General features: G+C 50.0%; 1 protein-coding gene across 2 annotated transcripts in view; it reads right to left on the bottom strand.

The window, feature by feature from the left end:
* Positions 1–1,103: 1,103 nt before the first annotated feature.
* TASOR2 (transcription activation suppressor family member 2) overlaps positions 1,104–26,141 on the bottom strand; it is a 92,106-nt gene continuing 67,068 nt past the window's right edge. For both annotated transcript variants that reach the window (XM_074976148.1, XM_074976138.1), the window contains exons 18-23: positions 20,835–25,097; positions 16,508–16,633; positions 14,574–14,727; positions 13,512–13,617; positions 6,486–6,667; positions 1,104–3,831 (exon numbers count right to left, since the gene is read on the bottom strand). In XM_074976148.1, coding sequence (XP_074832249.1) covers positions 3,713–3,831; positions 6,486–6,667; positions 13,512–13,617; positions 14,574–14,727; positions 16,508–16,633; positions 20,835–25,097 — 4,950 coding nt within the window. In that variant the 3' untranslated portion in view covers positions 1,104–3,712. The remainder of the gene's footprint in view (positions 3,832–6,485; positions 6,668–13,511; positions 13,618–14,573; positions 14,728–16,507; positions 16,634–20,834; positions 25,098–26,141) is intronic.

The following is a 26,141-nucleotide window of genomic DNA, read 5'->3' on the forward strand; positions in this document are numbered from 1 at the left end:
TCCTATGGAAGGAGGCCAGGCCTGCCTGCACTCAGCGTCCCACGGGCCGAGGCTGGTGCATTACTTCTCCTGCATGCACCACTAGCAGTGGGGAGCAGGGAGCGCTAGACCTAGCCCTGTGCAGTCCTGGCCTATAGGCTCAGGCTCCCTTCAGCTCCCCTGGGGAGCAAGTGAAAATACAACAGCCCATGCTGCATAGCTGCCCCACCTCCCAGGGAAAGCTCCTGTCCTGTGCGTTCATTCTGACAACCTGTAAGCAGCTTTCTTCCCCCCGCCACGTGGCTGCCAGCGTGTGTCAGAAGCACTATGGGTACAGTGGGGGTGACACAACCCCCAGCTTGTCCGACATGATGGTTTAAAAGCAGCCTCAGAGGGCCACGTGTCCCTTGCTCTGCTTCCTGTGCTCGCAAGGGCTTGGGTCACAGCAGCACAGGGCTGTTCTCATCAGTAGCTAGTCCAAAACTAGTCTTTTGGGGAGGTGGCTCACTCCTTACCTGCTGCCCCTCTAGGGGTGGCCTGCTGGTGGTGTGGCGGGGGGGGAACCCAGTCCCCTCCCACACATCCTGGGTTCCAGCCCAAGGACCCTGGGCAGAAGGGGCTTCCCTCTCTGGGTCCTCCTAGTGCCACAGCCTGCCTCCCTGGGCCACTTCTGCCAGATGCCCTTGTAACACAACTGCAGTATCTTCCTCTGCTAGCTGCAGTTCTCCTTGGTGTGTCTTCTCTCCCCAGTCCATCCTCTGTCTCCTTCCCCTGCCTTCTTGGGGGGAAGCCTTTCTAAGGGCTCCCCAGGCCTTGAGTGGCTGCAGCTGCTTAACTGGCCCCAGGTGTTGCCCCAACCTGGTGCTGCAGGCTGCTCCTTCCTGGGCCATAGTTCTTGGGGCACATAAAAGGGCACACCCAGCTGCCTGTATATCTCCCCTCCCACAAGGTGCTGTAGCTGGCTGGGGCCTTGGGTCATCCACAGGGGTTAAGCTGTACTAAATTACAGGGAAGGACGTCTGAGTGGTAAAATCCTAGCCCCAGCAAGCTGCAGGAGCCATGGACTAGGCTTCCTTTATTAGTCAAACCTTACACAAAGTCAGCCTGGACGCAACAGCTTTATTTGGTGTTTGCTTTATTTAAAAAAAAACTGAATCGTTACAAAACACGTCCACTGGCTAGATACTTTGGGTCTCTTACAAATGTTTAACTGGTGCCATGTCTTCAAAACATCTTCATTTTTAAATAGCTGCCCCCAAATCCTGCTGTTCTGCTATTTACAAGAGCTCCAGCTCGCAGAAAACTGGACACCTACTAGTCCAATGGTACCATCGAGTGAGAACCGAGTGTGACCTGAACGTAGTGTTGGGTGACTGACCCACTGCAGCCTTGGTGAGCAAGTGTAGTATTCCAATGTGCTGAAAATGTCCAAGCAGCCTGTTGCTCATATACCACATGCAGGTTGTGTAGCTTATGTACATACACATGCATTTATACAAAGCATTTGCTAAAAATGAACTAACATCCCTCCTAACCTTCAAGTAAACCTATTGTTCCCAGGTGCAGCCGAACTAACTTCGGAAAACAAATAACTTAACCCACTGGATACAATACAATAACCCTCCCCCTTCCGCAGGGAGAGGGGACGCAGATCCTCCCTTAGCCAGCGGCTTGGCAATCCTTAAATACAGAACCTCCTACTTAAAAAGGGAAAAGCTACCCCTGCCCCCAGCTGCCTTGTGGGCCTCAAGCTTTGTGTTCTAACAGCAGAATCCAAACCTGTGACCTTCCTCTAGACTAGCTCACAAAAGTGGCGGGTGTGAGTCTGGAACCACCGGTGCTGCACTTGAATTTCACGACGATTCAGATGGTTTTTAGCAGCCTCCCTCCCCAAGCGGGTTAAACAGCCCTGGCTAGCCGCCCTCTGCTGTGAGACAGGCAGCATCTTGTCGGTGTCCGCAGGGGAGTGCCGCACTGCCACCATGGGGGTTGAGTTGCTGGAAGAATATCCAGCCGGCTGGGCGACTGACAACCTAAGCTACCACTTCCCGGTCCCTGCAGCAGAGTCTCACCCAGGGGAACTTTCCCAGAGACTCTGCTCTTCCCTCCCTACCTGTGCCCAGGGCACCGTCGTTTACGTCAAAGATCTCAGACTCTGCAGCCACCTGCTCTGTCCCCCCCCTTCTTCCCCTTGGGGTTGCAGCTCCTACTTGGCCACCGTAGCAGGGGGTTTCCTCTGTGGAGGGGAAGGAGAGCTCACTTCCAGGCCTCCATTCAGGGCAGCACCAGCCCCTTGACATGGGTTTCGTGTTCCTGCCCAGCTGGGCCATGTAGCCAGCAACACAGGGCCTGGGCTCAGCAGAGGTGAGGCTGTTCCTATCCTGCACGCGCTGTCTGGCTGAGCAAGGGGGCACCAAACACTCCTGCTCTTCACTGTACCGCTACCGGGACGTACCCCTCTCCCCTGCTCTGTGCGCTAACCACCTGCCTCAACACGCTGTGCGCACCAGGGGCTGAGCGACCCTGCAGCGTTCGCCTGATCGGCCTCCCGGCTGCACCCCTCTCCAGCTCGCAGTATGTGGGACTTTGAACACGAGCTCGCTGGGCTCCCGGAGACGGGCAGCCTTGGGTTTAGAGTCCAAGTGCTGCTGGAGCAAGGGAGGCTGCAGGGACTCAGCCCCTCGGTGCTCCCAGCACCGTCGCTGCAGTGTGCAGGAGGGTGTTCTGCAGCCCTCGGCTGACTCCAGGGGTCAGTTCGGACGAGCCCAGCGCTGGTGCTGAGCCCGGGGGCAGTTACGTGCTCTGCCCAAGCAAGCAGGAGCTGCAGCTTTAAAGCTAATAAGGACCTGACTCTTGGTTGCGTAATCCGTCAGAGGTGACCCCCTTCTTCAAACTGGGGGCAGAGTGAGGAGCAATCGGGACAGTGGCAGCAAGACAACGAGGCCTGGAATCCCCTCGTGGCCAGGTGGGAAGGGGGAGCTGGAGTGGTGGGAAGGGGAGGATGCAGGAGAGGCGCAGCCTGGGATTCTCCGGCCGAGACCAGAGCCTGGTGGACGTGTTTGCGGGTCTGACTCCACTGTGCCCATCTGAGAGGTGCCCGGCCCTAAGAGGCCACGCTGCCCTTTGATCAGCTCGACCATCTGACGCAGGGACGCGTGGCTGGGCGTTACCGCTGTGGGCGCACCTGGCGTAGCTGGAAACACGCAGGCTGGGCCTGCGGGGCAGGGCCCCTCTCTCAAAGCCACTGTGCTCCGCTCCCTGCGGAATTCCAGGCCGGAGCTCTGGGGTCCTCTGACTTGTGTTCTGGAACCTGCTGCTCTCCTGGGCCGTGCCGGGAGACAGACAGCGCTCCAGGAACGCCCGGCGTGACTCCTCCTGATTTACCAGGTGCCAGGCCCCAGCCTGGATGCAAAGGGCAGCAGTCCTTGGGAGTCCCAGCCCCTGTGTTGTAGAGACAGCATACGAGGGCTGTACTGACAAAGGCGACTCCCTCTCCCAAAGCACCAGGTGGAGCCCTTGAGCAGCCAAGCCCCTGCCGCGGCCGGGAGGAAGACAATTGCAGGCTACCGGGCGATTTCGCCCCCTTCCAGAACAGGCTCTGTGTGCGGTCTGAGTCGCTCTCTCCCCACAGGGTGCGCTGACAAAATCCCTCCAGGAGGGAGCAGTCTGGTACGTGATTTGCTGGCTCTGTGCTTACCCAGCTCAGCCTGGCCACGGACCCCCTCGTCTTGTCTTACCAACAGCTGCCGTGAAACGGGGCGACCATTTTCTGCACAGTTCCAGTGAAGTTATCTGCGTCGGTCACTAAGATGCCTTTGCTCTCTAAGGCCTCTCGGCTGGCGCTGGGCTGATCTGCAAGCGGAAAAGCAGCAGTAAGAAGGCCCTTCGTGAAACCAAGCAGTGCTTTGTGCTTATCGCTGCTCGGCCCCGTCAGCCCACGGGACGCCGAGTGCGGGAGGTTTCTCTCCCTGGCTGAAATGACCCGTTCCAATTATTATTTGCTGTTCTGCAAACTTCAGTGAATGACTGCACCATGCTCTGGGGACATCAGCTGCGCAGCCAGTTACAACAAGAGAGACCAAGGAAACAGATTAGTGCCTTAAGCAGCCTTGAAAAGGGGCCCCACAGTTTCCCAAAGCAGCCACAACTCTCCTGGCCTCTGTGATGAACGCAAAAGAAACCGTTCATAGTTTATCGGCTTCACAATAACCTACTGGCACTGGGCCAGTGGGATTTTGCAAAACTGCACAAACACGGCCGAGGAAAGCGCTGGGGGGAGATCTACCCCTGCTCTCGTGGGATGGGGCATGGCTGGTCTATGCATTGGCTTCCCCAAAGAGCAGGTAACGTTATCGCTTTGCCAGGCTCTTTTGAGCTTTAATTCCTGAAATTCTTGCGAAGTGCTCTGAGGTTATCGGCGAGAAGGAATGCGACCGTCTGCAGCAGCAGGTGATAGTAGCAGGGCCTCATCCCGTGCGTTTTTTCCAGAAGAAAAAGGGTGCAGGAACTCATCGTCAACTACCTCCCCTTCACCCCCAGGCAGCTTAACACCCCTGCCCCCTCACAGCCCCAAACCACCCCACCTCCCGCCCCAGGCTTAACCCCCCACCTGCCTCACACAGGAGCTGCCTGTGGTTCCTCCTCTCTCCCTCCTACAGCGGCTTCCCGGTGCAGCCCAGCCATGCACAGGCCACCTGCAGTGGCTCCCAGTGTGGCCCAGCCAGGCATGAGCTGCCCAGAGTGGCCCCCGGCGCATCGCCCTGCCCCGCGCAGGGAAATAAAGGTGCCAGAACCGCTGGTCTGGGGGGTTCCGGCAGAAAAAAAGCCCTGGCTTTTCCACCCTTAGACTGAAAGGTGGAGCCCCACTGCACGCCCCAGGGACTCATGACCACGCTCATTTTGCGGAAGAGTGAATGGAAGCCCGGGTCGGGTGCAGCCTTCCAGTAAAGACGCCAGGCAGTCACCACGCTGGGAACACAGACCGGCTGTGCTCCCAGGCCCCTGCGCCAGGGGGGTACAAAGTGGGGGGCAGGTCCCCTTGGGTGGGGGCGTGAAATTTCCCATGCACGAGGCGCAGCCCAATCATCTGCTGCGTCTTGGGCTCCTTCATCTCATTAACGCCTTTGAAATCTGTCACCGTTTTCAGGTGTGGGCGGTCTCATTTACAGGCCGATTAACGCAAGTTGGTACGTTCCACGGCCTTGCTTCCTTACACGTGCCAAAGGGCTTTTCCCCATCAGAGCATAACTGAAATGCCCATCAGTTTGGATTACGTTGGGGGGGGGGGGCGGGCCCTGCTAATTTCAGGGATAAAAGTTGGGGTCTGGTGTGTAAAATCTGCTCAGCCCTTCCCTGTGCTATGGCTACGCCCTCCCCCCACCTCGTAGCAGGACAAGAGGGCAGTCCAGGTAATTGCCTATAAACGCTGAGTTAATGAGCGTTCAACGTTCCTTTGTTTGCACTCATTACACTCACCCCTCGCTCGACGAGCGCAAGGGGTTCCCAGCTTTGTGTTTGCAGGCGAAAACTCGGAAGAGGGACGCTAAATTCCCATTAAAATACAGGTGAAGTCTCTGATGGGTTCCTAGAGCTGGGCAAAGAGGCGGCTGCGGGCAGCGCTGCTTTTGGAAGGTAAGTGAACCTGGAGCTGGGGGGTGGCAAAGGTTAAAGGCTGGGGGCAGTCTGGGGCCATGAGCAGGAGGGAGGGTTAAAACCTGGTGGCTGGTTGGGTCTGTGGGGTTGTGGGGGGACTCAGGCTGCTGGAGGTTGGGTGTGTGGTTTGGTGGGAGGGGTTCAGACTGCAACAGGTTAGGTCTGCCGGGCTGGCAGGGAGGGGAGATGGGGGTCAGGCTGCCATGGGGCCAGCGGAGGTGCGGTGGGGTCAGGCTGCTGTGGGGCTGGTGGAGGTGCGGTGGGGTCAGGCTGGCAGGGGGTGTGGGTGTCAGGCTGCCGTGCGGCCAGTCTGCGGGCCCGCACAGGGGTTAAGGCTGCCGCGGGTTGGGGTCGCGGGGCCGGCGGCAGGAGTCAAGCTGCTGCGGGACGGGGCGGGCTGCCATGGGTGGGGGTTGCAGGGTGGGCGGGGGTCAGGCTGCGGCAGGTTGGAGCCGCGGGGCGGGGGTAAGGCTCGTGTTAGCTGGGGGGAGTTCACTCGTAGAGTGAACAGAGGTAAGTAAACCTGGCCCTCGTTTAAGCAACTGCGCGTTAGTAAAGTATTCGTTTAATGAGGGATGAGTGTATAATTCTTGCCCAAATCTGTCAGTCAGCAATAGACTCCAGAACTATGTGCAACCAGACATCCCTGTTCTGGTCCCCCTCATCTCGTGCCGTGTTTCACACCCACCACCCATGCCTGGCCGGCGTTAGAAGGCAAACCATTTGAGGGCACGGACCCTTAAGACCGTAAAGCACCCAGAGCGGTCAGGCCCTGACGCATTGAGGCCACGATGCCACCTGGGCCTACAGGGTGCTGCTGTAGAATAAATCAATGTCCCGAGCTCGCCCCTTACCTGTGAGATATACGGCAAACCTCGCCTGGACGTGCTGAACCTGCAAGTTCAGCAGGCACTTCAGCGGCCCGGCTTTCGGGCCCCCTTTGGAGTCGCACTGATGGTAGTGAAGAACTTGGATGATACTGGCTTCCAGGCTGGATTTCAGCAGCAAGTTCTTCTTGTACGTGGTGGAACCCACCCTGTCGGAACAGAAACGAGTTTGGCCCAGTGAGCGGCAACCTCAGTTATGTTCAGCTGGAGAGGCATCACGGATAATATTGAAAACTTTTGTTCCAGATGCTTGGACCTTTCCTCCCTGCAGGTCTGTACGCTTGTTAACCTCACCGATGGAACTAGATTAGTAATTACAAAAACCACAAGCAGTCCCGTAGCCCCCTTAAAGACGAACCATTTTATTTAATAGGCAATGAGCTTTCGTGGGTCTTTAGACCCACGAAAGCTCATTGCCTATTAAATAAAATGGTTCGTCTTTAAGGGGGCTACGGGACTGCTTGGGTTTTTGAGAAGCTACAGACTAACATGGTTCCCCCTCTGTACCTCTCTCGGCCACCACCACTCTCCACCCACTTTGCAAGAAAGTTTGCCGAGGAAGCTCCCACAGGTGACCACTGCCTGAGAGATCTCGGGGTGGTTTGTCCTTGTCAGCTGAGATGCCCTGTAACGATCACTGGAGCCGTTCTCGAGAAGGGCCTGCTTCCGTCTAATTGGAGTCCTTCTTGGCGGTCACTCGAGAACGAGGAGGAAGTCTTCATGCTACTCTCCTATTTGGGAGTCCACCGATGGCTGGCCAGCCCGATGCTGGAGCTGCAGATCTCATCACGGAAGGGGCAGGTGTTGGTAGCTGTTGGAGGGACACAGGGCAGTTTTTGCTGCTCTTTTCTTCTCCGCCTCTTCTCGTCTGCACCGTGGTGGGACCTCTCAGATTGTGCCACCCCCTCACGGATTACCGCTCTCCACTGGGGACGGTCCTGGACCAGGTTCTCCCACGTGTCAACGGAGAGGCCTGGGAGCGTCAAGCTTTGTGCAAAACCCTTGGCTGGCAGCTTCTGAAGATGAGCCCTTTTAGCGTATGTCCAGCAGCGCATCTCAGAGCCTGGGTCAATGGGCCACAGCATATCCAAAGAGCAGCGTTTATCAGGGGTGGTCTGCAGGCTGTGAGCGGCTCGTCAAGGTAAGCCACTGGCTGGCTGCTAGACAAGTCCTTCTCCTTACGCCCCTGGGTACAGCCACCCACAGCTCCCATCAGCCAGGAACGGTGAACCGCAGGCTGCCCACCTGTGGGATAGATGTTCCCACTAAGGCAAGAGCCAGGCCCTGAAACCCATCAAGCCTCAGCAAGAACATTCCCCTGGCTACGCTGGGCACTGAAGCATCAGTGCCAGTCTGCAAACCAGGCTCTTAGACTCAAGGCCATGGCTTTATTTATCTAGCAGCAATGCAGATGTATCCACAGAGCCCAGCATGCCAGAAGCCATTCCCAGGGACACGCCGGCAGATGGAAAATCACATTTCCTGACTTGGGCTCATGCATGAGCTCCCTGGAGGTGAAAGGCTTTTAAAACTTGATGTATTTTTCACCAATTTTCCTTTCTGTACTGCTCAGTTTTCACTGCTGAGCCTAGTAAGTTTCACTTTCTGGCCCACTCACTTAGCTGGGGAAGACGACAGAAGGGGAATGTTCAAATCCAAACAAGTTATTTTCATTTCAAAGACACCATAGCAGCAGTATTATTACACAGACATTGCACAGTTAAATCACCTCTTAAAAAATGTCCAGCTCTTGCAAGTCACACCTGAAATGACTGACAGAGAAATGAGGGAAAAGGTTTTTTCCTCTGTGTTTTTCGGCATAAATAACTTGGGCAGCACTTCCTGACTAGTTAGTTTCACTGTTTTCTGGCACAGTCATCTTTATGTGAGTCTTTCACACACCAACAGGGGAAAGAAAAATCATTTGAAAATGACAAAGCCACAAACATTATCCGGGGAACTCTGTGGCCAATGCAGGGCTTAAAAAACATGGTCAGCTGGTTCTTCCCACTGATGAGAGTTCAGGCTGACAATGTCTCCTTAAGCTTTTGGAAAACTCTGCCTTTACAAAGCTTATATGGAGCCTGAGTTGATCTGACAGTTTAATAATGCAGCCAAATCCATTGTATCTGAAACCGCATCACAGAAATTTGTGAATGAATAAATTTTCTTTAATATGCGTCGGAAAATCCACAACGTGCTGCAAATGCTGAAGTCAATAAGCCAAATGGTGGAGTCCTTAGACAGGTAACTTCCAATGATTTGGACAGCAGGGTCTGGCCCGGTGCCAGTAACACCAATGCAGCATGAGTAGCTTTTTCACAGAATCACAGGGCTGGAAGGGACCTCAGGAGGTCGTTGAGTCCAGCCCCCTGCTTCAAGCAGGATCAACCCCCACTAAGTCATCCCAACCAGGACCTTGTCAAGCCGGGACTTAAAACCTCGAGGGATGGAGAATCCACCACCTCTCTAGGTAATGCATTCCAATGCTTCACCACCCTCCTAATATCTAACCTACACCTCTCGTTCTGTAACTTCACACCATTGCTCCTTGTTCTGCCATCTGACACCACTGAGAACAGTTTCTCACCCTCCTCTTTAGAGCTCCCCTTCAGGAAGTTGAAGGCTGCTGTTAAATCACCCCTCAGTCTTCTCTTCTGCAAACTAAATAAGCCCAAATCCCTCAGCCTCTCTCCTAGGTCTTGTGCTCCAGACCCTCAATCATTTTTGTTGCCCTCCACTGAACCTGCTCCAGCAAATCCACACCCTTTTTATACTGGGGGGCCCAAAACTGGACACAATAGTCAAGATGTGGCCTCATCAGTGCCGAACAGAGGGGAATAACTACTTCTCTAGATTTGCTTGAAATACTCCTCCTAATGCACCCCAGTATGCCGTTAGCCTTCTTGGCTGCAAGGGCGCACTGTTTACTCATATCCAGCCTTTCATCCACCATAACCGCTAGTATTTTAATTGCAGATATGCTATAACTTTGTTTTCAGTGACGCTGCACACTTTGGCAATATACATTACAGGTGCGTCTACACTAGCCGGCTCCTTCGAAGTAGCTGGCACAACACTGAAATAGCATGCGTTGCGTCTACACACACCGTGTGCTATTTCGACGTTGAAATCAACGTTAGGTGGTGAGACATCGAAATCGCTATTCCTATCCGAAGATGGGAATAGCGCCCTACTTCGATGTTCAGTGTCAAAGTAGGGCGTATGTAGATGATCTGCGTCCCGCCACGTCGAAATTGCAGGGTCCTCCATGGCGGCCATCAGCTGAGGGGTTGAGAGACGCTCTGTCCAGCCCTTGCGGGGCTCTGTGGTCACTGCGCACAGCAGCCCTTAGCCCAGGGCTTCTGGCTGCTGCTGCTGCAGCTGGGGGTCCATGCTGCGTGCACGGGGTCTGCAACTGGTTGTCGGCTCTGTGGATCTCATGCTGTGCAGGCCAAGTGTGTCTGGGAGGGGCTCTTTAAGGGAGCGGCTTGGGGCTTTTTCGACGGGGAGCACTTGTGTGTGTGGACGCTCTGCATTTCCTTCCGGGACAGCTCCATTCAACGTTCTCCATCGCTACTTCGACGGCACCAGCCTTGGAGGACGTGTAGACGATACGTGTCAAAGTAGCCTATTTTGATGTTCTTACGTCGAAATAGGCTACTTTGATGTAGTGTGCTAGTGTAGACGTAGCCTAAATGAGGCAGGTGGCCAGTGGAAAGACAGTATGTGCTCATTCAATTAAAGACTACTGGCAACCTTAATTCTGGAGTGCTTGTTTTTGCAAGCATAATCTTTTTCCCCCACCATTGTGCATGTATAATAGTCAACATAGTTGCAGAGAAAGAGGCCTCTTCCTGGACTCCCCACTGTTAACAGATCGAAGGAGGGTTCCTGTGGCTGAGGGCGTGTTCTGACAACTAGAAGACGACAGAATTCCAGAGTTCTACTCTTGCTTCTGCTACCGAGTTGTCATCAGGTCCGAGGTCACACAGCACAGCCAAGAGCAGCAAAGCACAAAATTCAAAGGAAAATCAACGCTTGCGCTGAGGTCTCTGACTTTTGCTGATCTGTATCAGACAACGTTTTTAATTTGTACTTGATTCATGGTCTGGTTTTAAAATTTTAGTTCTAAACTTGCTGGAGCAGCTTCTTGTCTAACAAAAAAGTGGCTCATAGAAACAAAAAGTTACACAAGCAGAACTTAAAACCCCCAATCAGCTCAATTAGGCGATCGGGACAATGTTTTGGATGCTTAACTAGCCCTAGCCGTCCATACCGGCCTTACTGAGGACTGTGATGGCAAGCTGTATTATTTATACAGCAAACTCTTTCATGTCTGGCATTCTGTCATCTGGAACTCTCAAATAAATAACCATCATTTTAACTGTAAGTAAATTTTAGTTACGTTTCCCGAAAGTACAGCACAGTGAAAGTAAGTGCAAATAAATCCAGCAAATGGAGTATAAGTTTATAGTGTACACTACTGCTGCTGTTAGTAAATACAGTACTTCTGCACACATTTCTGTTTTTTTGCTAATATCTAATCTTGTTTTTCTTTAGAGTTATGCATTGCTAGGTATACCTCTCTACTATCCCGACTATTTGAATATCTGGCAACTTCCCAGTCCCGAGGCTGCAGGCTATGAAAGAGTTTACTGCACACGTGTGATAAAAGCCCACTTGAAGGGCAGTGTATCAGACTGGGGCCTGGTCTCCGAGGTGAGGGTATGGACTCTGGGGTGTGCTCTTGATGGCATAATGCAGCCCTTTTTGAAACAAGCCTGTATCAATACAAAGGGGGGTCTTCTAGTTCATACCGGCCGGATCTGCTCAGAGCAGTTCAAGTGCAACAGGTTAAACTGCTCTAGAAATCACATCCCTGCAATCCGCACTGGAGAGCTGTGCACACAAGCCCTGGGAAACCAGCCAGCCAGTGTTGTCATTACCTTAGCCTTGGAGGCATGCAAGGGACCTGGAGAGATCATCTAGTCCAATCCCCTGCACTCATGGTGGGTAAAGCCCTGCGCGGATACAGTATCTGAATCCACGCCCGCAAAACCGATCCATGGACATCCACATCGACAGATGCTGATGCCCACGCCCACTGACCTCCAGCAGAGACCTGCACATCGGCAGGGTTTTAAATACAAAGTGCCTATCAGCATCTGCAAAAATGAGCTGCAGGTATCTTTGTGCGTACCTGGGGGTGTGGATACCTGCAGATATCTCAGGATTTGCACTGCTCTAACGGCAGGAATAAGTATTGTCCAGTTCGCCCTGACAAGCTTTTAACTTGCTTTTGTAAATCTCCAGTGGTGGAGATTCCGCAGCCTCCCCTAAGCAATTTATTTCAGGGCTTCGCCACCCTGAAAAAAAGGTTTTCTTAATGTCCAACCTAAACTGTCCTTGCTGCAATTTCAGCCTGTCAGTTCTTGATCTAGCCTCAAAAGTTCAGGAGCACAATCTACCTCCCTCCTCCCTGTACCAGTCTTTTATATACTTGAAAACTCATACGGCCCCTCTCCATCCTCTCCTTTCCAGACTAAACAAACCCAGTCAGTTCAATCTTCCTTCATCAGTCATGTTTTCGAGACCTTTGATCGACTGTGTCACTTTTCTCCAGTTTGTGCTCATCTCTCCTGAAATGTGGCGCCCACATACTCCAGCTGAAGCCTAATCAGCAGAGCAGAGCAGTATTACTTCTCGCCTCGTGCCTCTGACACTTCTGCTGACACAGTAGTAGTACAGTAGCACACAACTGACTCTCATTTAGCTTGTGATTTACCCTGACCCACAAGATTCCTTCCTTGGTAGTCGTTTTCCATTTTGTACGTGCACAACTCATCGTTCCTGCGTGAGTGGAGGACTTTGCATTTGTCCGTATTGAATTTCATCCTATTTACCTCAGACCATTTCTGCTGTTTGTCCAGATCATTTAATTCCAGTCCTCTTCTCCAAAGCAGATTCAACCCCTCCCCGCTTGGTACTGTCCACAAACTTTATAAGCGTAGTCTCTATGTCACAATTTAATCACTGGTGAAAATGCCGAACAGAACCGAAGCCAGAACAGATTCCTCCCTGCAGAACCCCACCTGATATCTTTCCATCTTTCCACTGATAACCACTCTCTGGCAGTTTATCAGGAAGTTGTCCTGAATATCCTCCTGTACGGCTCAGCATCATGGTCAATATATCACCGCCGTGTGGTGGAACTTGATCGGTTCCATCGGTGCTGTCTGAGGAAGATCGCCCTCGTGAACTGGTGGGACAAAATTCCTAATGTGGGTGTTTTTAAGCTGTGTGGTGTCATGGGCATGGATGCAATCTCATGAACAAGCAGTTTCACTGGATTGGTCATGCTATGAGGGAGGTCCATACACGTATACCAAAGATGGGCTTCTTTGGCCAACTTGCTCATGGAAAGCGCTCTATTGGTCATCAGTATAAGCTCTATAAAGACATCTTAAAGGCCAACATGCAGTCATGTGGCGTATCTTCCATTGATCTGGAAACTCTACTTGAGGACAGATTGTCCTGGTGGCAAACCACGGTGCAGGCTCTTAGCTGCTTTGAGAGTCAGCCTATCCAGGCACTACAGGAAAAGGAAGAATCCAAAAAGAACGTACAACACCTGAAATTGGCATTTTTTTATGTGACATCTGTGATCGGCTCTGCTGATCAAGGACTGGTTTAGTTGCTTAACAATGGTGTCACAGAAGATGAGATCTGTTGATTGATAGCTCAGTTCACACACCCTCTCTGGCAATGGTTTTCCAACTAGTTCTGCACCCACCTTACAGTAGCCCCTTCTAGCTTGTATTTCCCTCATTAGTTAATGAGAAGGTCATGTGAGACTGTATCAAAAGCCTTACTGAAGTCAGGATATACCACATCTACTACTTTCCTCCCTTCCACAAGGCTTGTTATCATATGAACAAAAGCTACAAGGTAGTTTGACGTGATTTGTTCTTGACAAATCTGTGCTGTTACCTTATGTCTTCTTTTAGCTTTTTGCTTTCTTTGTAGTGCAGTAGCCATTTCCACCTTCCATGACTGTTCAGCTTCTCCAAGGTTTTAATAATTTCTTTCAGCTGGCCTGTGGGGAAAGGAACGGGTCAGTATGGAGTCAGAATCAAGTGCTGTCTGGCAGACTAGGTGTCTAATTATTGCTACCTACAGGCAACACGTTTTCAGGTTCTTAAAGAGCAATCAGAAGGCCAAGAACTTCACTAGAGGTTTGCATTATTTCCAGTGAGAGTTCAAGGGGTTATCAGAATGGAGGCATCTTTCACTTGTGCTTCTCCAGTGAAGATTGGTAGCAGCCAGAAGACATGACTAACCACTGTCCTTTGGCGCATGGGAAATCGGCGAGTGGGAATCTCACACCACATAATGTTGCCATTCTCATCAGCATGAGCTGACCTCAGCCAAAGGGCCCCAGGCACTACACTGCCGTATCAGCCATAGCAAAGATCTCTTGCTGTCAGGGCTAAGAAAAACTGGAGACCGTGCCCATTTTGTGGGTGGAGGGAAGTCAACCTGATGCCTTTCACAAGCCTTACATTCAATCCAGAAAAAGAAAAGCCTCTGGCAACATGTCTCATCTTTGGAAAAATGCTCTGGCCTGACTGGTCAGTAGACTTTACAGCCAGTATTCCCAAAGCCAAAGTTCCCCATAAGCTGAGTGCTTGGGCGACTGCCCAGAAGAGATTCAAATGCCACCATGCTAATCAGCTCAGTGCCCAGAACCTCCCACAACGGGCAGCCTGTGTTTCCACAGGTGGTACACATCTGCACAAGCCTTGGTGCACATAACAAAATTTATTCTGCCCATGGACGGAAAAAATTAGAGGGATGCTGCTACTGAACAGCATCTCTCGACAGGCTCCTGACAATGCCAAGGCCTTCTAGAGCCATGAAGCTCCCTTGACACATCATGGGCTTCCAATGACTATTTAAGTCAGAATTAATACCGGGCTGGAACGATCACCCTCCCGCAACAAGGACAAAAGATGTTCATGCAGATAAAGGCAACAGAACAATCGGACTCACCTAACGTTACCGTTTCCAACACTTCATCATCAGAGACCACAAACCCCCCCATGTGAAACAGCTCCTGGTAAGTGTGATCAGTGATGTCCTCCAGGCTGTCCACGCCAGCAAACGTTACGTTCGGACAGTGCTTTAATCTCAGCAAGGAAGGGATCTGTTAAAGGCAAAAACGTTCCTCATGTACGTGATGTGCCTCTTCACCCCTCAGACTTTGCACCATGGAACCAGGAACTCCTCCCATTCTTTCCGTTTCTAGCAGACCCTGTAGCTCGAGGATGCTGCCTATGTCCTCCTGGCTGCACACACACCACCCTCAAATCTCTGCAGCAAAGCCCCTCCAAGCTGTGGGTGACTCGACCGAGGCCCTTCTGCCCTCTCTTTGATAGGCCAGTGGTGGTCACTCGCACAGCTGTGAGGCATTTCTCTCTCACTGCTAGCACAGGGCTGAAGACACCACCTTGCACCCAGAGCACTGGCAGCCTCTGGCAACAATTCAAGGACCATGGGTATGTCTCCCCTGCACAGGGTATGCACTCAACTGACTCAAGTTTGGGCTCCAGACCTCCTTTCGTCCACAGATATAAGCCAGTAAGCATCTGACTCAGGTCAATATTCAGGACCCGGTCCTAGGACCCTGCTAAGGCGATGTGGCTTGGGATCAGTGTTCTGTCTAAGCCAAGTGCTTGAGTGGCCACCCAGGAGAGATGCAGCTGCTACCCAGCTGATTAACAGAGCTCCCACAGCCGGCAGCCTGTATTTCTACTGCTAGTGCACAACCACATATGCCTGGGTGCACATAACAAAATTTATTCCACACTGGGGGTGGAGAAATCAGAGCGAACACTGCTTGGGATGTGCCCACATCTTGCTGTGACTCAGTCCAAGTTCTAGCATCTTGTAGAACGGACTCAGGCCAAGTCACAGACCTGCCTCAGAAAGTCTGCCTCGCGCAATAGGATCATGCTAGCTCGACCGTGAGGCCCAGGGCCAGCAATTTTAAACAGGGAGTTACAATATAGTGTGGAGACATAAGCATGGGCTTGGGAACGGTGAGTTCACAGACCTGAGCCTAGCATGAGTTCGGGGGGTGTAATCAAACCTGACTCAGAAGGTACAGTGAACTCTAGTACCTCTTAAAACACGTGGGCTACAAGAGACCAGGAAAAGCTGGAGCTGTGGACAGGACAGGACTTTATTAAACAGTCTCTGGTCACGTCTCAGAACTAGCACATATTAGACAGGCTAACAGGTAAGAGTGAGAAAACAGGGGATTTAAAATTACAATAGAGGCCGCAAAGAATTATTCTGAATTACTCTGTGCCCTAGTATAATTGTAGTAGAATTTCAAAAAGAGCCTATTTTATGTCTCCGCATTGCAAGGGAATCAACAAAAACCTCAGTCTCATCATGCCAGTTTACTTTTATCAGAATTTCCAGCTCTGAAGAAGTGGATCTGTCCCACGAAAACTCGTCACCTAGTAAGTCCTTTTGTTAGTCTTTAAGGTGCTACAGGACTGCTTTTTGGTTTTGTGAGGATACAGACGAACGTGGCCACCCCTCTGTGGTTTAACTGCGCAGATCTGGAAAAGCTGAGCGTGGTTACAGTAGGCAACCCAGACGAGCGCTTTGCCTGCAATGTAATAACTTCTGAGGTCACTAGCTATTCTGAAGCGGACGACAGCAGTGAAAGAAACACGCTCTTTGTCTTGATTTTTTTTCTTTTTTTACACCCCCTTGGCTATGCACATTGCATGCATATTTTGTTAGCTTTAAATGGCAACACCCTTCAGGCGCCATCAGTAGGCATGCAGACATAAACAATTAAAGACAAAACTCAGGACAGATTTCTGATTCTGAACCGATTTAAAAATGGAAAGACGTATTTGGCACAGGTATTTCCAGTTTTGGCAGAAGAAAGGTGCTTTTGAACTTACTTTATGAATGTGCAGAGATATGTCCTCGTTTCTAATAATGACAAGCAGTCTGTCTGTCTCCGGGTGTCGTGTTTTACAGAAATTCAGAGGTTCAGTTTCAGTGTGGCCAGCTGTCTTTAGTAAGCTCTGAAACACAAACACAGCATTGTGACAATGTCAGGAGGTGTGTGTGGCCAACATTTTTACATCTTAATAAGAATTCAAACACCTCTAGGAGAACACTTTAACCTCCCTGGACGGTCAATGATGGATTTAAAAATAGACATTCTCCTGCAAAAGGATTTTACCACAAGATCACAGAGGGAGACATCCCAATTGGAATTAATTTGCAAACCTGACACATTTAATCTGGGCATTAACAGAGATCTCAGCTGTCTTATGCATTACAAGGGCAATTTCCCCAGCTGTGAAATTCATGGGAATGGGACACAGCTGACTTAATTTGTTTCATCAACTCCTCCTATTAACGACTGGTAACCCTTCCCCCCCTCCTTCTTTCCCTTCTCCTCCCTGTCCCTTCACCCCGGCTATATAAACTCTGAATTCTACTTCAATCATCTGAAGAAGTGCATCTAACCCACAAAAGCTCGTGACTTAATCAATGTGTTAGTCTCTAAAGTGCTAAAGGCTGCTTCTTATTTGCATAAAATTATGCCTGCTTGATTTTTTCCCCCCTTTTGTCCCACAAGGCCAAAAAACATTTTTTTTCCCCCATAGGAAGGGTTTTCAGGAGAAGTTCTGTTCACTGCTCGTGAAACAGAATGTTTTGGCTTCCTGCCTGTAAGATGCTTGTCAAGTATATTTGTGAAATTCCAGCCTTCCAGCCTGCCTGCAGGAGAGGGTGACAGCCTGGCACCCCTCCAGGAAACCTTTTGTCAAGTTCACTGCTGGAAAGTGAACCAGATCAGTGCCTGGCAGTCAGGCAGCTGGGGAGCCGTTATTTTGCTTTTCCCCAAGAGAAAAGTCTTCTTTTTCCCTCCTGCAAAACTGAAATTTTCTTAGTTTTGTCAGAAATTATGTTTGACAGAAAGGGCACAAGAGTGGTGACCCCAGAGAAAGCATTGGTACCTCCTTCCACGCCCTATTCCTTTTACCATCCTGTTTGCTAGACCAGCTCAGAGCCTCTAGAGATGACGACAGTGATAAAAACAAGCAGGCGTCCCGTGGCACCTTATAGACTAACAGCTATTTTGGAGCATAAGCTTTGCCCACAAAAGCTTATGCTCCAAAATAGCTGTTAGTCTATAAGGTGCCATGGGACTTCTGGTTGCTCTTGAAGACACACACTAACGTGGCTACCTCTCTGACAGTGCTAAAGACGCCGTGACCACTCTAGCTCTCCACCCATGCTGCTGCCAAATTCCAGTGTCAAAACCTTCCCTTGAAAACCATCTTAGAGCAGCCCACAAGCGTTCAAAACATGTGGCGTCCGAGCTCAGCACAGCTGATGCCATCAGGTGCAGTGAGAAAAAAAAAGCCGGTTTCTCAGGTTAAATGGGAATCAGACTAAGTCCTGTATTTTCTTTTTTTTAAAACAAGCACCATCAATCAACATCCTGAATTGGGATCAAAACCAAACAGTGCAGTCTCTGGAACTCTGGTACACTGTGCTCTCTGTAACTAAGTGCCTGGAAGTGTCAGCCACCTTAATTCGCACGACCTGAAATGTGAGCATGGTCGCCAGTGATCTCTGTAAGCTGAGCACTTGGGTGGCCACCCAGGAGAGATTCGGGTGCCACCCAGCTGACTAGCAGAGTGCCCCCAGCCACCCGCCGTGGGCAGCGTGTGTTTCTATTGGTGGTGCTGTGATGGAGTGGGGGGAGTGCAAGTGTAAGAGTCAGGCTGGATGTGTGGGAGACAAGAGAGCAGCTCCCAGTGGCTAAGGATGGCCCTGGGGCTACAACCTAGGCTGGCAGGTAACACCTCTGCCCTGAACAAAGAGAAGAGAGGAGCCAAAGGGGGTTTTTGAATCGGAGGCGGCAGTTGGAAGCTGGGGGGGGAAGAGGGAGCTGGAAGGCAGCCAGCCTGGTGAGGAGGGAAGCTACACCCCAGAGGGGCCCCCCTCGGGCTCCTCTCCCCAGGACGGGTTGGAATGACTGTCTCTGACGGCTGTACTGACACCTCTGTGAGAAACTGGGCCTCTGTCGCCTAATAAACTTCCTGTTCTACCTGCTGAGTGAGAGTCACTCCTGCCTGCGGATGGGCTGCAGTGCTTGGGGACCCCTGGACCCCATCACGGGTGCACATCCGCACATCTCTTAGTGGAGATAACAAAATTTGTTTGGCTCATAGATGGAAAAAGTTAGAGGAAATGTGGGTACTCTCCAAAAGTAACCTCCTCGGGCTGACTCATGTAACCGGCGCCAGTAAGCCAGATCTAAATCTGAAGCAGATAATCCTACATGTGCCAGAGGCAGGTGAACAAAAGGCATTTCAAGCCTGAGAAGCCCACCTGGGACTCTGGAACAATCTGGGCAGAACCATGACATGGACACTGTAGACATGGAGAAGTCAGTGGATGTGATATACCTTGGCTTCAGTAAAGCTTTTGATACAGTTTCCCACAACATTCTTGCCCATAAGTTAAGGACATATGGATTGGATCCATGAACGATAAGATGGATAGAAAGCTGGCTTGACAGTAGGGCCCACCGAGTAGTGGTCAATGGCTCAGTATCTGGATGGCAGCTGGTTTCAAGTCGAGTGCCCTAGGGCTTGGTTCTGGGGCTGGTGTTGTTCAACATCTTTATTAATGACCTAGATGAGGGAGTGGACTGCACCCTCAGCAAGTTTGCGGATGACACTAAGCTAGGGGGAGAGGTAAATACACTGGAGGGTAGAGATAGGATCCAGAGTGACCTGGATAAATTGGAGGATTGGGCCAAAAGAAATCTGATGCGGTTCAACAAGGAGAAGCGTAGAATCCTGCACCTGGGGCGGAAGAATCCCAAGCATTGTTACAGGCTGGGGACCGACTGGCTCAGCAGCAGTACAGCAGAAAGGGACCTAGGGGTTATGGTGGATGAAAGGCTGGATATGAGTAAACAGTGTGCCCTTGTAGCCAAGAAGGCTAACGGCATATTGGGCTGCAGTAGGAGGAGAATTTTGAGCAGATCTAGAGAGGTTGTTGTTCCCCTCTATCTGGCACTGGTAAGGCCACATCTGGAGTATTGTGTCCAGTTTAGACAGGGTTCATTCAAAATAAAACCCTGTCTTGGAAAGCACCCTTCTTCCTAATTTTTTTTCAAGAAGAAGGGTGCTTTGGAAAAGGGGGTTTTATTTCAAACGAACCCCATCTGCACTCTCTTTTGAAAATGTGATTATCCAAATGAAGTGCACAATATGTAAATTGATGTTTTATTTGCATTTCTAATTTGCCTCATTTGCACTCCCCCTTTGAAAGTGGACTGTGGTGTAAACACAGCCAAAATGTGTAGGGAAATAAGCTCGGCTATTTCAAAATGGCTCTGCTGCACTGATTGGCCAGAGGGGTACCCTGAGTGGGGGTGGAGCACCCTTATTTTGAACTAGCCCCACCCAGGGTACCCCACTGACCAATCAGTGCAGCTAACCTATTTCAAAATAGCCAAGCCTATTTTGCTCCACATTTTGCCTGCATCTACATCACAGTCTGCGTTCAAAAGGGCACTGAAATTTTTGAGATGATTTCAAAATAGTGGTTTTGCGGTGTAGATGCTCGCAAAGTTATTTTGGAATAGTGGCCGTTAGTCCGAAATAACCTTCCTCTGTACGCACACTATAGAGACTTCTGGAGCCATGCCTGACTCAAACCAGTGCTGCCAGTCCAATATTATAAGCAGCACTAAGGCTGTATCTACACGGCATTCTAAACTCGAAATAAGATATGCAATTTGCGTGACGCAAATAGTCTATTTTGAAATACGCTTGAAATTAAATATGCAACTTGCACTACGCAGATAGTCTATTTCGAAATACATTTGAAACAAGATACGCAATTGGCGTAGTGCAAATAGTTTATTTCGAAGTACGCTCGAAACAAGATACGCAACTTGCATAGCAGAAATCGTGTCTCTTATTTCAAAATGGACTATTTCGGCATTTAAATGTCAAAACAGGTGCTATTTCAAAGCATCCAGTGCTACTCCTGCAACGAGGACTACAGGGATGCCAAAATAGTGTTACCGTAATTTCAAACAAGATTTCGAAGTAACAGGTGCGTGGCAAAGACACAGAGTAGCTATTTTGGGTCACTGAGGAATCCTGAAATAGCTGCGGCGTTTACACATAGCCTAAGTTCACTCACAATTTTAGATGGACTAAGACCACTCAGAAACTGCCACGTTACCTTCATCCTTGCAAAGAAAGGATCGTCCTCCGTCTCAACCAGGTAGAACAAGAAAGAATTGCTGCACGCCTCCTTTGCCACACTTTGCAGCCTGTAGCATAGTGTGCTGCACAAGTCACTGATCATGGTCTCGTAGGAGGCTGGCCTTTTGGGGAAATATGGGCAGCCTTTGCTCCTTCTGCCCGTAGACTCTCCTGAGGTAGGGCTCTGACTTCTTCCTTGGCTACCCGCATGTATACTGTTCAGCATCACCCGATTGAACTCAGCGTATTCACTCAGAATGACTGAAATATCCCCCCGGGATTCTTTTAGCTTATCGTCGTATTTTAACTTGCTCAGATGTAAAGGATGAGCAAAATTGCGGCCCTGGCTTTTGATTTTTGCTGCTCTTCTTTCGTTGCTAAACGTATCCTGCCATGGGACGTAGAGAGGAGGTTTGGCGAAATCTGCATGGCTTGTGTTTCGCGAGTGCCAAAGAGAACTACGCTGCCTCGTACCTGAAGGCACAACTGTTATCAGAAGGGGGCTCCTGCTCCTAGGTGGTACATATAGACCAGAGGCTTCAGGAGTCTCTCTCCGGGGCAAAGTCTCTGCCATTAGCTGGGGAGAAAACTCCCTTGGAAAGATACTGATATTGGAGGTAGAAAGTTGTGATTTCTGGCTCTTCAGTATTTGCTTTAGCTTATAACTGAACCGCAGACATTCCATATCTAAAGTGTTCTGGGTAAGGTCGTCAATCACCTTCCAGTTCCTCGTCAACGAGCTTATTAAGTCAGATCGTTCTGTGGAACAGTCACGTCTCTTTGCAGATTGCAAAGTTCTAGTTTTCTCTTTGTGCTTTTTGGTAACCGTAAAGTTTCTATAATCCCGTGTGGTGCCCTGATCGTCTCTAATATTCACAAAAGGTGGCACATATCTGTCCAGGGGCCAGCCGGACTCGGCACCTGAAAATCTGTTGTCTGCTTCCAAGGGTCCCCAGTCATCATTCTGAAAATCTGCATACACTGAGCTTAGACACGAGCAATCGTAATTAGTCTTTGTAACAGTATTTGCATGGGTAGCATCAATGGCTCTTCTGCTGCGAGATCCCCTAAATTTAGCTGTGGGATGTGTAGAGCCTTCGAAGTACTCCTGGTCAGAGTCTCCAGAAAAAGACTTGTATGATACATTTTCCAAGGTCAAATGTGCCCCTCTATCTTTGGCCAGACACTCTGTACCTGGGCTGGCCAACAATTCCTCCAGAATACAGTCAGTATCGCTAAGATCTAGAGTCTCCCTAGAGTCTGCGTGTCCACATGATGTTGGGGGCACAGGTACAGAGGAAACGGGAATTTCTTCCCTTGTGCCATATGAGTTGGTTTGATGTAAATCAGCCAACATATCAGAGTCCTCGGTCATGCAATCTTTCTGCAGGTCTGTTATCTCACAAACAGAGCTCTGGCTGCATACGTGCATGAATGGTTCCACCTGCTCCTCAGGGTTAGACGCAGCAGGGCTTGTGCTTCCTAGGTCAAATGCCTCACATAATGTGGGTTCTTTTTGGGCATCATCTTGGTCATCCATCTTCTGTAAGTCTGCTACTTTACCGACAGGGACTTCACGTTGTAAAAACGGGTCTTTTATTGCCTGTTCTGTGTCACAAGAACCTGAGAAGCCTTCCACTGCAGCAGGTGCCATCTCCAGCGCATTGGTTCGATCCATGTGCTCAGAATCCATACTGCCAGAAAAAAATGGATCCTTCTCACTTTGCTTTAAAGAGCTGTTGTGCACATCAGTCTCTTTGCTAATGGGGCTGTGACGAGGTGGATGAGCAGCACCTGTCAAGAGCTCTGGGGTACTACAAGTGGGCTCGTCTGCTGGAGACATCTCTTCTTCAATCTCTAACAAATCTGCTGTGTTGACTGCGGGGATTTCGTGGTCTAGAAATGTATCTGTCTTTGGTTGTTCAGCGTAATGTGATCTTGAGGCGCCATCCCCAGTAGACAAGGCTATTTGACTCTCAGAGATGGAGCATATCTTCATAACATCTAGTGGATCAGTGTGGTTGGAATTTGTACTTCTGCAAAGCACTGGGTCATCATGCTCGCTTGGCTGCAATATACTTTTGTGCAGGTCGGTCTCTCTGCTGATCAGGCTGCTACACCGCCGAACAGGCGTAGCAATCACCAAATCTGGGTCAGTACGAGTGAGCTTGTCACCAGGACTTGTCTCTTCCTCACTCAGAACAGGACCATGCATACATGGACGATTTACACAGTTAATCTGTTTCAAGGTCAAATGTTCTTCAGCCAAAGAGTTTTCATTATCCGCTGACAAGGTACAAGCTGATTTTATCAAGTTGCAAAGAGAGGTTTCATCTTCTCCATGTGTAACAACCATAGTTACTTGGTTTAATTCCTCATTACCTGGTGACTGTTTAGAAACAGAACAGACGCTGGTATTTTTAAATTTGTCACAGCTTTCCTCAGCCACACAGTCAGCTTCCAAGTTAATATCTTCTAAGACCAGGCTTGGGCTTTCACTTGCTCCTGAGGCTTTGTTCAGCAGCTCTGTGGTGTCAGCAGAAGAGCTCCTATGCTCTCCTTGAGTTGCTGTATTGCTTTGTGCTTGATTTGATTCTTTAATACTCAGGGAAATGTAAACAGCAGAACCAGTTCCTCTGTCTTCCTGAGAAATGCAGCTGTCCTCTAGGGAATCACCTTGTGCAGGTGACTTAATTTCTTCAGTTGGTTGGACAGCGACCTCTTGGCTGTCTGGAAGGGCATCGGGAGTCCGTGTGATTTCATCAGAAGGTACCTTAGGGGCAGGACTGGCACTAGGTGATAACTTTAAAGTTAATACGCTATCAGAGGGTGACTCCAAGCCAAGCAGACTGCTTGCTTTGCTTTCTTCAGGTACGCAAGTTTCCTTAGGAAATGCCGAACTCATCTGATCCTGCTCCACAACTTCTTGTTCCAAATCTGCATCATGAGTTTCTTGATCGGGTTTGACAGCGACCTCCGGGTTCTCTGGAAGTGCATTTGCAGACGGTGTGACTTCATCAGAAGGTACTTCAGAGAGAGGACTGGCAGCCGGTGATGTTACAGTTAAGAGGCTATCAGAGGGTGACTCCAAGCCAACTAGACTGCTTGCTTTGCTTTCTTCGGGTACACATGGCTCCTTTGGAAATACTAAACTAATTTGATCCTGGTCCATATCTTCTTGTTCCAGATTTGCATCATGAATTTCTTCAGTTGGTTGGACAGTGACCTCCTGGCTGTCTGGAAGGGCATCTCGAGTCTGCGTGATTTCATCAGAAGGTACTTCATGGACAGGACTGGCACCTGGTGATAACCTTAAAGTTAATACGCTATCAGAGGGTGACTCCAAGCCAAGCAGACTTCTTGCTTTGCTTTCTTCAGGTACGCAAGTTTCCTTAGGAAATGCCGAACTCATCTGATCCTGCTCCACAACTTCTTGTTCCAAATCTGCATCATGAGTTTCTTCAGCGGGCTTGACAGCGACCTCCTGGTTCTCTGGAAGTGCACCTGCAGATGGTGTGATTTCGTCAGAAGGTACTTCGCCGACAGGACTTGCACCAGGCGATAGTTTTAGAGTTAATACGCTATCAAAGGGCTCCTCTGAGTCACACGGGCTGGTTGCTTTGCTCTCTTCAGGTTTGCCAATTTCCTCAGGCAGCACCAAACTGATCGGAGCCTCATCCACATCTTCATGTTCCAGATCAGCATCGTTACTTTCAGAAAGCGCTAAATCGATTGGTTCTACATGTATACTTTCATAGTCCAAATCTTCCTCCTCCTCCTCCTCCTCCTCTTCTCCCTGATCTTCCAATGGATCATATGGGTCACTCACTTCTCCACACTGGCTACCATGTTTTGTGCTCTGTGGAGCCTCGTCCAATGGTATCGCTCCACAGAGATGTAGCGATTCATTACCATTGCCATGGCAATTATCTTTATCCTCTACAGACAGAGTGATATTGTCCAGGGCCTCTTTTTCCTCAGAAAGAACAGCGTCTTCATCAATAACCGCTGGCTGTCCATTTTCCTGCTCCTTCGGAAATTCTGTCTGTGAAAATGCAGAGCCGCTCTGTGAAACATTACTTAAATCAAGGGCTGCAGATGGTTCCTCTGAGACCTCAGTGGAAAGTTCTTCAGATCCTAGCCTTGTACCGCAGGGTTTATCAGCAGGGTTGCAGGTAGAGCTACTGATGGAAATTACAGGGTCCAGCAGTTCCTCTTCTTTATTTCCTTCTTCATCAACCTGAAATTAAAAAGTTCAAAATGTAACTATTGAGAGAGACAAAGATCTCGGCCACTGCAGAATGTCTTTTTCCTAAGACGACTTGGGATATTAATTTAAATTCACATCCCTAATAGGTTGTTGCCAAATTCTGTCCTCAAAATAGATTTGAGAGCCTTCCTCTACCCTTCCACTTCCCCCTCAAGACCTGCTTCTGTGATGCTGATGGGTGCTTGGCATCCAATAGATAGCTAGGGAGACAGTACGCAGGAATTCCTGATTTTCTGTTTCGTTTTGCTTACTTGTGTCTCAATATTCATTAAAAAGAAAACTGCCTTGAAACCATCTCCTGGTGCACACTGCTAATCCCCCCCATACCACATCTCTACTAACTTCCGCCATCGCTTATGGCGCCTTGTCTTGAGAGAGAGTGTAAGTTCTTTAACGCCTAGAACTGACTCTGACATTTGTGCACTACATAATACAATGGGTTCCTCATCCTAACTATGGCCTCTGGGTGCTACTGAAGCACAAGTAATCAGTGTGGACAGTGTTGATCTCACTATCTCAGCTCTGGCTGAGGCTTTAAAAGCCCTTTACCCACGTGGGGGGCTTGTTTACAGGGTGAGATAATGGGCTGTCTTGGGGAGTCATTTCTAAAAGCACACCGAGGTGTCCTACGTCAATTGGGTCAAGCAGAGCCCACTGGTGGGTTGTTTTTGTCAGGCTGTTTCAAGCAGCACTACATTAAAGTACACCAACAGGGTCAACACGGACCGGTTAATATGCCTCATGCTAGTGTGCTTTAGCAGTCACTCCTTGGAGAGCCCGTCGCCCTGCCATGTAAACAAGCCTAAGCACGCCAGCACAATCTCCACGTACCAGCTAAAGTGCAAGACATTCGTGAGGTGTAGAAATCGTCCCCCCCATTCTCCCACCACGCAGAGGAGCCCTTGGGCTCTTCCCAGAGCACGGTGAAGTGCGCAGTGCGATACTAACCACGTGCAGCCATTAAAACGCCAGAGGGGGCATCCCTCCGGAGTCTCCCCCTTTGCTCACCGTGCA

Source organism: Carettochelys insculpta, chromosome 1 (assembly GCF_033958435.1).
Source record: "Carettochelys insculpta isolate YL-2023 chromosome 1, ASM3395843v1, whole genome shotgun sequence".
In the NCBI taxonomy this organism is placed as follows: Eukaryota; Metazoa; Chordata; order Testudines; family Carettochelyidae; genus Carettochelys; species Carettochelys insculpta.